The 12,555-nt window shown below is 43.7% G+C and overlaps 1 protein-coding gene across 2 annotated transcripts in view; it reads right to left on the minus strand.

Moving 5' to 3' along the window:
• Positions 1 to 12,555, minus strand: part of vopp1 (VOPP1 WW domain binding protein) — a 48,907-nt gene that overhangs the window by 24,486 nt on the left and 11,866 nt on the right. For both annotated transcript variants that reach the window (XM_048267149.1, XM_048267148.1), the window contains exon 2: positions 12,201 to 12,259. In XM_048267149.1, the coding sequence (XP_048123106.1) occupies positions 12,201 to 12,259 (59 nt within the window). The remainder of the gene's footprint in view (positions 1 to 12,200; positions 12,260 to 12,555) is intronic.

A 12,555-nucleotide genomic window follows, 5' to 3' on the forward strand; every position in this document is an offset into this window, starting at 1 on the left:
ATGGTCATGATCATAGATAGCTCCATTCACTCACCTTCATTGATTGAGCACTCTATCGGTGCACACAGTGTCAGTGCTACTATGATTTTAAGTGGAAGTGAACAGGCTCTCTGTAGATTTATGCATCCATGCGAAAAATGTCTAGCCTATGAATTGATCTCATAATATCATTTAAAGGAATATCGATACAAATCGGAAAATGTATTTTTTAAACCCATATAGCCTAGCACTTTTCTACTCCTCTGAGCACTCAAAGTGTTCTACAGATTCACACACCAATGGCAGTTTGGGATTCAATGGGGCCGAGAGGACCCTGAACTTCTGCATCCCCAGAGTAGAGCTCCATCACATTGACTATCTTATATCATGATAGTTCCTCCCCCTGATAAGAATCTCAACTAGGATATTGTCAAATCACCATACTGAACTGATGGGGGGCGGTGGACCTGAATTAGTGGCAGCACCAGCTCGTTCTCCTCCCCGGCGACCGTTTAAACCCGACCGTTTTAAAATGTCGAGGAAGCTGCATCAAAAGCTGTTTTGCTTGGGAGTTTTACCTCCACAGCGTCTCTCTAACGATCACTGTTCAAAGCCACTGATCAAAGCGCGACATGAGAGGCAGCCCAACAACGACTAACGCATGGTTGCTAGGGAAACGACACAAAGTGACACCTCACTGCTCCTCGGGTATTGACAAGTGGAATAATAATGAAAGCAAAAATGAGGACAAAAAAATTCAGCTTTCCTAACAAACAAGTGCGCGTGTTATTACAAAGCTCTGCTTAAAGCGGCCCTTCTAGAACACCCTTCTGTGTCAGAGAGAGACAATGATCTGCACACCAGAGCAGCACGTCAAGAGAAATAGAAAGACTCAGAGATTCATCCAGTTCTGTGTCTCCAGATTGGCTGGGACATATGAGGACTGACAGCCCTGGCTGCCCTAATGAATGAGCCCCATTAGGACTGCTGGAGGTGAATATTAGCATACTTAATGGGCTGTGTAAAAGGAACTCGCCGAGTGACATTAGTGGTGCGGTAATGGGAGCCTGATAGCAGGATGCTCCAGCAGCCGAGTGCTAACGCCTCTGATGGAGAGCCATCACAAACAGCACCACCAGCCACATGCTTCATGACTCTCATGATGTTGGATTATTTTATTTATAGACAGGCATGGTTTTATATATCAGAGAGGCACAACACCCTACTGCCTGTGCCTTGCATTCGACAATGTAATAACACATCTATTGCACAGAAGGTGATATATATTTAACAGTAGTGAGAAACGGCTCCATTTCATCCCCACAAAATACCATTCATCAAATGTAGGACAAACATGGTTCACTTAACTTGTACATGAACGTGTAACTTAAAAAACACTAGATAAGTACTTTCTACTCCTTAAAATGACAGATTCAAACATATTTTGATACTATACTGGCTTGTAACAGTGAGAATAGTCTCTTTGTCACTGCCACTGGGTGCCTTGAACATCTGTGTAACTTTGGAAATGTGACGTTCCTTTTTAATGCACTGGGTATGCCTTTAGCATAATTTTCCATCAAATTAAGGTGTGCCCAGTACGTTCACAGCACAAATTAGAAAATGACTGATTCTTATATTGTGTTGCTTTAATTTTTTACACTGAATGGGGAAAAATGGCAAAATTGTGGTGATGAGTTAAACCCTGTAGCAGCAGAAGGCCTGGGATCTGAATCCAGGGGCTGTGGTGAAGTGGGCGACTTGACCAGAGCAGAAATGAGTGTGGACGCCGTCGCTAGTTTCACACTCTATTACACACACAGGAAGATAACACAAATGACATCTCTCAGGCAATGGCGCTAAGTCATTTTCATCTAGCACAGTCGCTGGACTGATTCTCTCAAAAAATGACAAAAATTTGTCCATGTAGCCTTAGGCGTTAGTCTATAAAGTTAACTCTGGGAAATTGTCTCAACTTCCTAGATGTAATTCTGTTTTGAAAAGGTCTAGATTTAACATCACAAAGAGACTGCCAGACACAAGCCTTGACATGAGGAACAGAGAACATTTCAGTGCAGGGTTTCCCTCGTTTCAAAAAAAGGTTAAATGCATTTAAACTGCTTGTGACATCCCTTGATAATTAGACGTCTGACCCGGGTAACTTAATTTTACATCCCTTCAAACTGACCTTCAGAGTTCACATCCTAATGAGGCTGAGAGGCAGAACACAGCCCCGCTGCTCAAACTCGACAGAGAGAGAGAGAGAGAAAGAAAGAGAGAGACAGAAACAGAGTGAGAATGTAAGCTAGATGGAACAAGAGCGATAGAGTATGATAGAGCAAAAGAGAGAATGAGAGAGCAAGAAATGGAATGGAAGGAAGAAAGAGGGAAAGCAAGAGAGAGAATAAGAGGGACAGAGGGAGTGAAAGAGAGTGAGCAAGCTCTGACTGGCGTTGTTTTATAAGACTGAGGGGAAGACTCCCAGACACGGATTGCTCGCTCGGTAATAACCTCTATTGCAGCCCCACGGGCCTGTGTCCGCCTGTGAAGACTTCTGAGAGCCTCTGAAGGACACAGCAGTGGGCGGACCAGGCTTAACCCTTAAAGGTGTAGGTTTTTGAACATTCTAAGTTCCGCAACAATTGAAGGTTCTAAAATTCTATGTTGAATTCAATGAACCCAGATATTCTTTAGAATGTTAATTTCCCAACATTCCCGTCACACCGGTGTGACGGTACTCCTTTAAGGGTTAACAGGCTTCCCCACCACCTTCACAAGAACACAAGCATCTTAGAAAGCCACAGCTCAAAGTATTACACTCATAATGTCATGTAAGGCAGAAAAGAGTTCTTTTCCATTTTCTTTTTGCTTCTGTTTGTAGAAGGCTAAGCTATGAACCACACACGCCATCATGGTGGTGATGGCAAAAATAAGCCGACTATTATTATTTTTTGAACTAAGACATTTTAATATCATTGAACAAACTTCCAAAGGTTGTTATCTCCTGTTATAATTGCACTTTTTGTTAATGTTATGTTAAACGTATACTTGAAGGGTTCAGATGCAAAAGCCTCTAAATGCCACCCACGTCAAAAATGAGATAAAGATGGTGAGTGAATGCTCTCCAGAGCCGCTGATATACCAGCTCCTATCACCTTTTGTTACCTAATTTATATCTCTTCTTCTCTCTCTCACTCACTCTCTCCATCTTCTTCTCGCTCTGTCTCTCCGGGAAGAGAGTGGGCGTGAGGTTATTCCTCTGAATTACACCCTGAGTAGCTCGTTTTTGCACAGCAGTGTGTTGAGAGAGCAGCGGGGCGCTTCAGATAGAACGGCGCCGCAACCTGCCCAAGCATCCCTAACAGACGAGCAACAAATCACACACACACACACTCCTCGGCTCTTAACCTGAGCAGAGCTGCCCCAGTGTTAGTCCTCTTGACAACTTCTTCATTTGTGTAGATGTTTTCCCTGCGCCACCGAACCACCCCACCCCCCTGGTGCACACTGCGGCTCAAATGAGGAAGAGCCAGGGGCTTTGCCTCTGTCTTCATTAAGCTGTGAGATTCCTGAACCGCTGCCTGGTACCTGTCCTGACGGCTAACACTTCAAATGCCACCTGCCTGCCTGTCACACAGCCACCGTGCTGCTATCAGCCTCTTAGGAAAGCATAACCTGCCCACTCAAAATGTCAATCCTCAGTAATGGCACAGGGAACAATAAGTAGCTATATCTCTGTCTTTCTCTATAGCTACAATAAGTAGCTATATCTCTCTCTTTCTCTATAGCTACAATAAGTAGCTATATCTCTCTCTTTCTCTATAGCTACAATAAGGAGCTATATCTCTCTCTTTCTCTATAGCTACAATAAGGAGCTATATCTCTCTCTTTCTCTATAGCTACAATAAGGAGCTATATCTCTCTCTTTCACCGTGGCCCACTGGTTAGCACTCTGGACTTTTAACCGCAGGGTTGCCGGTTCGAGCCTCGACCATTGGGCCGCGGCTGAAGTGCCCTTGAGCAAGGCACCTAACCCCTCACTGCTCCCCGAGCGCCGCCGTTGAATCAGGCAGCTCACTGCGCCGGGATTAGTGTGTGCTTCACCTCACTGTGTGTTCACTGTGTGCTGTTTGTGTTTCACTAATTCACCGATTGGGTTAAATGCAGAGACCAAATTTCCCTCACGGGATCAAAAAAGTATATATACTTATATCTCACACACACACACACAGACAGACACACACACACACACACACACACACACACACACACACACACACACACATATGCACACACACACACACGCACACACTTTCTTAATCTTTCTCACTCAACAAAAATGTGCTAAAATAACAAATGAGCCTTACTGTTACCCCAACAGCACACCAATATGCACCACGGTGAACAGAGACCTCATAAACAGGTTAACATCACAAGAGCACAGATCTCAAGGCATCTACAGCAACTCCAGTGCATCACCCAAAATCTGTGTAGTCCGTTGCCTGCTTTTTTAAACATTGGTAAAATACAGACTACACCCTGTGTATAAGATACCTAGTAGTCATACCCTTGACCGGCATGTTGAGGTCATTGTTATCTAATAATTGCTTCTGGGAGGCTGATAAGTCTTTAATATATTGGCTCTTTGTCCAACAGGGTCGACTCTGCAGAGGGTCCCAATCTTAAGCAGCATCTCTAAAGGTGATGATCCATGAGAGCTTTTTGAGCAAGGTTACCAGGCAATGTGGTTTGGGCTGATATTGGGTTACACATGTCTGTCTGGAGAACTTCAAACATTTGTGGCAAGTTGTTGTAATTGTGCAATCAGAACACTTGGAATTAATCATTTGATTGGAGGGAAACTCTGCTCAAAAAGTGGATCCATTATCACCTTAACAGTCTCCATATCTGATTGGCTGGCCACTTGAACTAGAAAACAGACCAGGAGCCATTATCAAACAGTCATCTGTGGACGTAAATAAGAAAGAGCATTTTTAATATGCCGTCAATGTGGCATACACAGAAAATGTTAGTGCGGAGGAGGGTGAGGTGTGTAATTACCTATTAATGATGACCTTTCAACATACGACTTGCAATTAAGGCCTTTTTCCCTGTGTCTGCCACGCTGCAGAGACAATGGCGCATTTAAGTTTGAAAGGTGAAATTAGCCTGCATTGGATTCTTTATTTTCCCCTTTGCAAATGCCATTTATCTCTTGGGAATTCACTCACTACACAGTCTCTGCCTTGCTGTTGACAGGGTCACACTTGGTGCAGGATGGATCCACAGCGTCCACTAAAAAGTCATTAAAAGGTGATTTTCGCCAGGTGCATCTAGCGATAATAACCGGTTGAGTGATTTATCTGAGGGGAACTACACAGCAGGTCCAATGAAGACTATGTAAACAATTAACAGCTAAAATACTTGGTAACCATTAGCTGTCTAATTAGCCTAAGTGCAACAACACCAGCAAGCAAGCAGCAGACTCAAAGAAAGTTGGACACTTATTTATTATTGCAGAATGTACCTAGTCATTTATCTACCTACCACGTATCTAAAAAGGCCATCACAGTAAGATAGGATTAATTGCTTAAAATGACTGCAATCAGCATGTCCATCATTTCATTCTGCCAATTAATGTTTGACAGGATTATGTGTATTTAGCCTTTTTAACACTGAAAAGAAAATAGACATAAATAATGAGGCTTTATGAAATTGTTGATTTTTGACCAAAGTTTAGTCCATCAACAGTATTTGACACTGTAATATTTCATTCTGAAATAACCCCTGTGTAGTTCTAGAGAGTCTGGCACACTATATTAGTACACTCTCCCTTTAATTTGTTCCAGTCTTGTATTTTGCTCCAAAGAAATTGCAGCAGATGCCAAAATATCCTAGCAGGCAACTGTCTAATAGACACACACACACACACACACACACACACACACACACACAGAGCTATTTTGGGGGAATAGAGCCAAGGGAGATGTGTGTGTGTGTGTGTGTGTGTGTGTGTGTGTGTGTGTGTGTGATGTGCAATGCTTCAACATGGCTGAAACCAGTGGGAAGGACAAACTGGTTGATGAAACGAGACATGCCCCATCTTAGCCTCACAGCCCCTTCTCCCCCCTGGGCCTCTGATATGATAGGGTAGCAGGCGGGGCAGGCACTGGGATGGAACTAGTGGTCCTCCACCCAGTGATTCCCACCACCGCAAAGAAGTGCACGCTCTGGGCTAATGTGGCCGCCAGGACAGACTGCTTAGCCATGGCTATTAAGATAAGCTTAAAAGGTCAATTGTTTCCACAGTGAGGGAAGCCAAGCACAAAGGCACATTAGAGAGGAGTGCAATTAGCATGGTGGTCGGATGGGGTGTGGTGTGGAGAGAGGAGAGGAGAGGAGCGAATAGCAGGAGGTTTCTCAGTGGTGTGTGAATCCGCTTCAGAAGTGAAAGCTAATCTCCTTCAGCTGCTTCAGACAGGATGAGAGGCTGGTGACAAGTAGTCTCGTCGCTGGCCCTGCCACTGTGAAATACACTGCTCCTTGCCTCGCCTGGGTGGTCAGACCACCTATTATTCCTGAACTCCATCAATAACAGAGAGCAACAGTGTGCGTATCTTGGCTGGCTTACCTCCATATTGTTTTGATCTATAATTAACAAAGTGACATTGCCTTCTATATTTGCAGCAGGCAGTCATGAATTATGCACACAACACAGAATCCATGCAAAGCTTTGGACAAGCTTGATTATCCCACTTGTGCAGCCTCCTGCAGGATAAGCTGTTTATAGAGATGTACTGTGTTTAAACTCATGAATGCATATGAATGCGTGTATGTATTTATGTATGCATGCCTATGTACATTTGTTTATATATGGTCATACTTAGAGGAAATATTGCACACTGGACTGGACCAATTTAAAGGTTTTGTCAACAATTCTGGACATTGTCTTCCCTACAGGCTCAAAGGGATTGCATTTGAAATTGCTGCCACCACCTTTAATGTATCTGATGCTGATACAATCTAAACCCTAGGAATCAAAACCCTGAGCCATGAAAGTGTGAAGAGACAATTCCAGCACTCACAGTATTCTACAGAATCATGGAGAAAAGCACCACTAGATTTATTTTCCAGCCTTTCAGATCAATTCACGATGACTTACGTTTGAGTGTGTGTGTGTGTGTGTGTGTGTGTGTGTGTGTGTGTGCATTGTTTCATTTCTTTTAAGAGGTAAACCTGCTGTTCAAACAAAAAAGTTTACTTTCTGGCCTGCTATGCTTTTTCATAAAATTATGTAGAACCTATTCATCGATATACTCTTTCCTTAAACACACACACACGCACATGCACACACACACACACACCTGCTGGAGTTGCATAATGAAATGACTTTGTGATGGAAAAGGAGTTGGGTATCGATGGGGTGGTCTCAGACAGGTAAGACACCTAGGACGGTGATGAATGGGGAGATAGTGAGTGATATTGCGGCTGCCCACCAGCCCCTCCGCGTCTCACAGGACAGAGCCAATCTGTGATCCACTCACTCCCTTTGGCAGCCGTCGCATTTGAATAACGGGACGAGCGCGTCGGAGGTGATTTACGAGCGCGAGGCATGCGGAGCAGGTCAGGTCCAATCATCCCGAGATGAATCGGAGGAGTTCCTCGCCCGTAATGTTTCCATTTTTACTCACTCACGCCGAGAGAGAGGCGTCGAAGCGGCGTGCGGGTGAAGAAGATGCTAATTTGTGCCGCGTCAGCTAGAAAAACAAAAATGCTAAGATCTGCTTGCTCTCGTAAACTAGCTGCGTTCAGACACTATTTCCATTCTCAGCACACAAATCACTTCTCAACTTTTTGAGGCTGCAGTACATACTGTATAGCGGATACAGGGATACCATCTTACAGATCTTCCCACAGACAGAGAAGCTGACAGTCAAAAGAGGTACTGATCTTACAGATTGAAGGCCCCCATACTCATTATTCACTAAAGTGAATAATATATCTCCTCAACTGTTCATATGTGTAGGGGGCCATGGATTGTGAACTTATCTGGCAGTGACGTGGTAAGGGAATCTGTCAGACAAAAGAAGTAGCTTCTTAGAATTGATGAATTCATTTTACACTGTTGTGAGCACTAAAGGACTGTTTTGGTGACGATTTAATGGTGCAATTTGACTTGTGCATGTCTGAAATGAAGACACTATTTGACACGTAGCTCTTATAAAACCACTGAAAGTTGGCACACACAAGCACCCGATCAGATCACTTCACTGCTGCTCAGTGACACCACTCTGGCCATCCAAGTTATTATGGCCCGGGCCCATTGGGGTGGACAGCCATTTTTCTGAGCCTCTGTTTAAATGTTCAATGAATGATCCTGTCTCTATAATCTAATCCTTGCTGTGCATCTATTCCACATCACACACTCCCCACAGCACCAGTGGAGGAGAACTTAGAACCACTTTATAACATTAAGCATTTATTAAAAGATTATCAAACGCATATTCACAGTACTTACCAATAACTGTTAGAGTCCTTTTAAAAGTACTTCAAAATGAATGGCTACTGACACCATATAAATCCACAACAGAAATAGTCTGAATAGCCTTCTAACACTGATTAACTTTATGGTCTCTCCATCTAATACCTTGTACATTTCTAACAGCAATGTGTTTTCAATTGGTCGAGACATCTAATGGGTATTTCAGTTCCCTGTGGGGTGTAGGTATTAGAGGGCTTCTGCAGCTCAACTCTGTCCGTCAATAAAAACTGACAACATGTGATTTAGAACATAACATCATCAAAGCCTTAAAACATGTGCTTTCAGGTTCTGAAGAAAACAACATGAGTTTCCCCTTTTCCGTCACAATCTCTCTGAGACGGAATCCACTTCATCCGACAGCGCGAGCAAAATGCCCCAATCATCACTGCAGAGAGCTGGTCTGACAGCTCCAGAGATGACTGGCTGAAGAGGAACACCTCTCTCCCTCTCTCTCTCTCTTTCTCCTTCATCTACTTGTTCATACTTTCATCCACTGTCAGTGCACAACAGTCATATAGTGTGTGTGTGTGTGTGTGTGTGCGTGTGTGTGTGTGCGTGTGTTGTGTGTGTGTTGTGTGTATGTATGTGTTTATGTGTGTCTCAGCCAGGATGTGGGACAAATCACTCGAGACAGGGGAAAGGAGAAACAGTAATAAACTGGCTCCTCTCCAACCTGCCTAAGTTCCTCTACACTGCCCACTGTGTGTGCGTGTGTGCGTGCTCTTTTCCCTCCTCACTCTAGCCCTTCTCCCAGTCCTGGTCTTTCACTTTGAAAAACAGAGGCACGTGGTCCATGTACTCAAAACCTCAAAAATAAGTTGCAAATACTCTTTCTCTACTCATTCTCTCCCCACCCAACTCCCTCAATCTCTCTAGACATCCGTGATTGGGTTAAGAGGGTCTGAACGCTGATAGCTGCTAATGGGTCTCATCTCATCTCTTGTGGCTGAGCGCATTACTGGATCACTCCCAACCCCCTCATCTTCTCCTCTCATCTTCTCCTCTCTTCTCCACTCCACACTCTTCTCCTCCTCTCCACACTCATCTCATCTCCTCCTCTCCTCTCCACACTCATCTCCTCTCCTCTCTTCTCATCCTTTCCACTCCACACTCTTCATCTCCTCTCTTCTCATCCTCTCCACACTTATCTCCTATCCTCTCTTCTCTCCTCATCTCCTCCTCTCCTCTTCTCCACACTCTTCATCTCCTCTCCTCTCCTCCTTTCCACTCCACACTCATCTCCTCCTCTCCACTCCACACTCTTCTTCTCCTATCCTCTCTTCTCTCCTCCTCTTCTCTTCTCCTCTCCACACTTCATCTCCTCTATTTTCCTCCTCACCCCTTTTCTCATCTCCTCCTTTGGATCTCCTTCACCAGGGATGGTCCAGGGTCACAGAACATCAATATTAACAGCAACTAAAACTATACTTAACTTCTCCATTTTTACCAGCTCATGTGACAGAGTGAGCCTCTTGGAGGTTTGGTTAGTCGGAGAACATCCTAACTGTGATTAAAATGTTTTCCTGCCAGTTACAAACTAGCTATAACTTCCTTGGAGACTCTTGGAGAAAGAATCAAAGAACATTATTCACTGCATTTCTGACCCTAATCAGTGATTAGAATAGGCTGCAGTATGTGTGAATTGCACTGTAAGACAGAAATGACTCTGTGAGCCATAAGCTCTATGTCATTGGTCTATGGCTTTAAAAAAAAAAAAAAAAAAAAGCCAATCCCATGCTGGAAAAAAAAGGGAGCTTAGATTTAGATGATCATACCCTTGCTACAGTCAGACCGAGTGAAGCAGGGGATTATCTCGAGGTGATTCAGTCAGGCAAAACTGATCTCTGAGAGTCAGAAGGCAGAATTTCAAATGTACCACACAGGTAAGTTGATAAGGAGAGAGACAGTGGGAAAAGATGTAGGGATAGGGATGACATTAACAAACACTGTTATCTCTCTACACAGACATTCTAAGACATTCTACATCAGACATTCTAAGGCCCCTCAGATTGTAGGTGCTTTACAAACCTGTAATTTATTTATTTAGCAGACGCCTTTATCTAAAGCTACTTATGCTATTAATATATTGTTCATTTGCCGAAAACACAAATGAGAGAAAATTAGGATTAGTGAGTAAATGAAAACAACACAGAGGCTTCTTATTAAGAAGAGTAGTGCAAGGTGCCCTCTTCTCTGCCTCCCTCTCTGTCTCCTTCCCCCCTCGCAGACTCCTCCTCAGGCCTGTCTATCTAATCTGGGCTCTCTGCATGAGGAGTTGTGTGAGTAAATGAATGAATAAAGGAAGAAAGAACTGTTGGATGACTCTGATCTGGCAGGAAAATGAAGAGTGCGCACTCTCCTCTCCTCCTCCTCCCCTCTCTCCTCTCCTCTCTACACCACTCGGCTTCCCTCTTCCCTTCCCATGTCTGAGGTCTCGCCACGGGGAGGTGGGGGAGTTAATGGCATGGAAAATAACGAGAGCAGAAAATCCTGCAAATGCTGGGATTTGGCTTCCAAAAGATTAATGCGGATGCTACATGTTTCATTACAGCCACGTGAAAAAAGTCAAGGCTGCTTCTGTCTGGCTGTAGCTGCTCAAGTTTATGGCGAGGCAATGCAGTCGTGGTTCTATCCCTCAACAGCACTGCAGTGCGTGAAGAGAGAGGACTGAGTCACTGAGCTAAATCTCAGCGCAAACACAAAGTTTATGAAACGGTTTATGAAACGGTTATTGCACCAAATCTCAACACACACAAAGATTTGTGTAGGGAAGCGTAACTTGGAGTACAATGTTTGTAAACACTGAGGTTTACATACAGAAGAACCAGACACTCACCTCACCATTATCTCTTCAATGAAAATCAGAGAATGACACTACCTAGTCATTAGCTTGACTGCCCCATATTTCTGCATCTCCAGGATTTTAAAGCTACGCCCTCCTCCTCTTCCTCATCTTCCTCCTCAATGTCAAACTCCCATCTACATCACCTTCCACACTAACAATAGCTACAAAGCAATTCCATTTGGCTGGCAGCCAGTCGCTGGTGCTGCTGTTTCTATGAGGCAGCATTCTCTCATTACAAGGGCCGTCTCTCCTCGCCACCTTGGGCACCTCATGCCAACTGCACCAGTGTAACAAGGACACTTGCCGGCTGGAGAGGCTGCATAAGAGGGCCCTGTGGGCATCAGAAGCGCGTAATGACCTTAAAGGTGCAGTCTCCATTTCTGTTAAGAGGTTGTTGATAGTTGAGGTAGACAGGCAATCAAATTACAATGCTCCTTTTCGCACTCCTCAAGAAACATTCTGATTGGCAAAGAGCTTGATCTAAGCCACTTGCTTCCCATTTACCGAGCCAGCTCTGTGCACATTGTATGTATTTTTTAAATGGCCAGTTAGAGGACTGTGAGGAGCAATTCATTGAATTTTACAAAAAGTGTACTGGATCACAGACCTTACCATTAGGGATTCCTCTCCCACAGGTTGAGCCATTATGATCCAAGGCCCTAGACATACTGTATGAGACAACACAGCAAGTCTTGCACAAGGGAAAGAGCCAATTATGTTAGTGATAGTGGCTGAGACGAGTGATTACTATTATTCATGGATTGGGAGATAATTATACCCTCAACAATACAGAGCCAAACAGTGCAGCATTGGCTATGCAGACTCTTTACTCACATGAAGTAGATGGGGTATCCGCCTTCAAAATACCAGCAGTATTTCTTGGCCTCGATACACTGCAATGTAGGATAGAGAAAAAAGTTAGCTTTCCATTATTTAATTTGAGTTTATCATTACCGGTACTACTTTGTGGACTAAAAATGTGGGTATTGTTACAAAGACAACTGCAGGGTGGGGTGGAATGTATTTAAACAAAATAATTAGTCACTGTAGGAAAATAAAGGGACTAAAATGAATAGGCTCTATGAAAGAGGGTAAAAACACTGAAGCACAAACCAGTTACAAGGTATTTGAATGCATGGGTGAGCTATTTAATGTTTTCATAAAATTATATTATTTTTTATTTCATTAT

This window comes from Alosa alosa, chromosome 16 (assembly GCF_017589495.1).
Source record: "Alosa alosa isolate M-15738 ecotype Scorff River chromosome 16, AALO_Geno_1.1, whole genome shotgun sequence".
In the NCBI taxonomy this organism is placed as follows: domain Eukaryota; kingdom Metazoa; phylum Chordata; class Actinopteri; order Clupeiformes; family Clupeidae; genus Alosa; species Alosa alosa.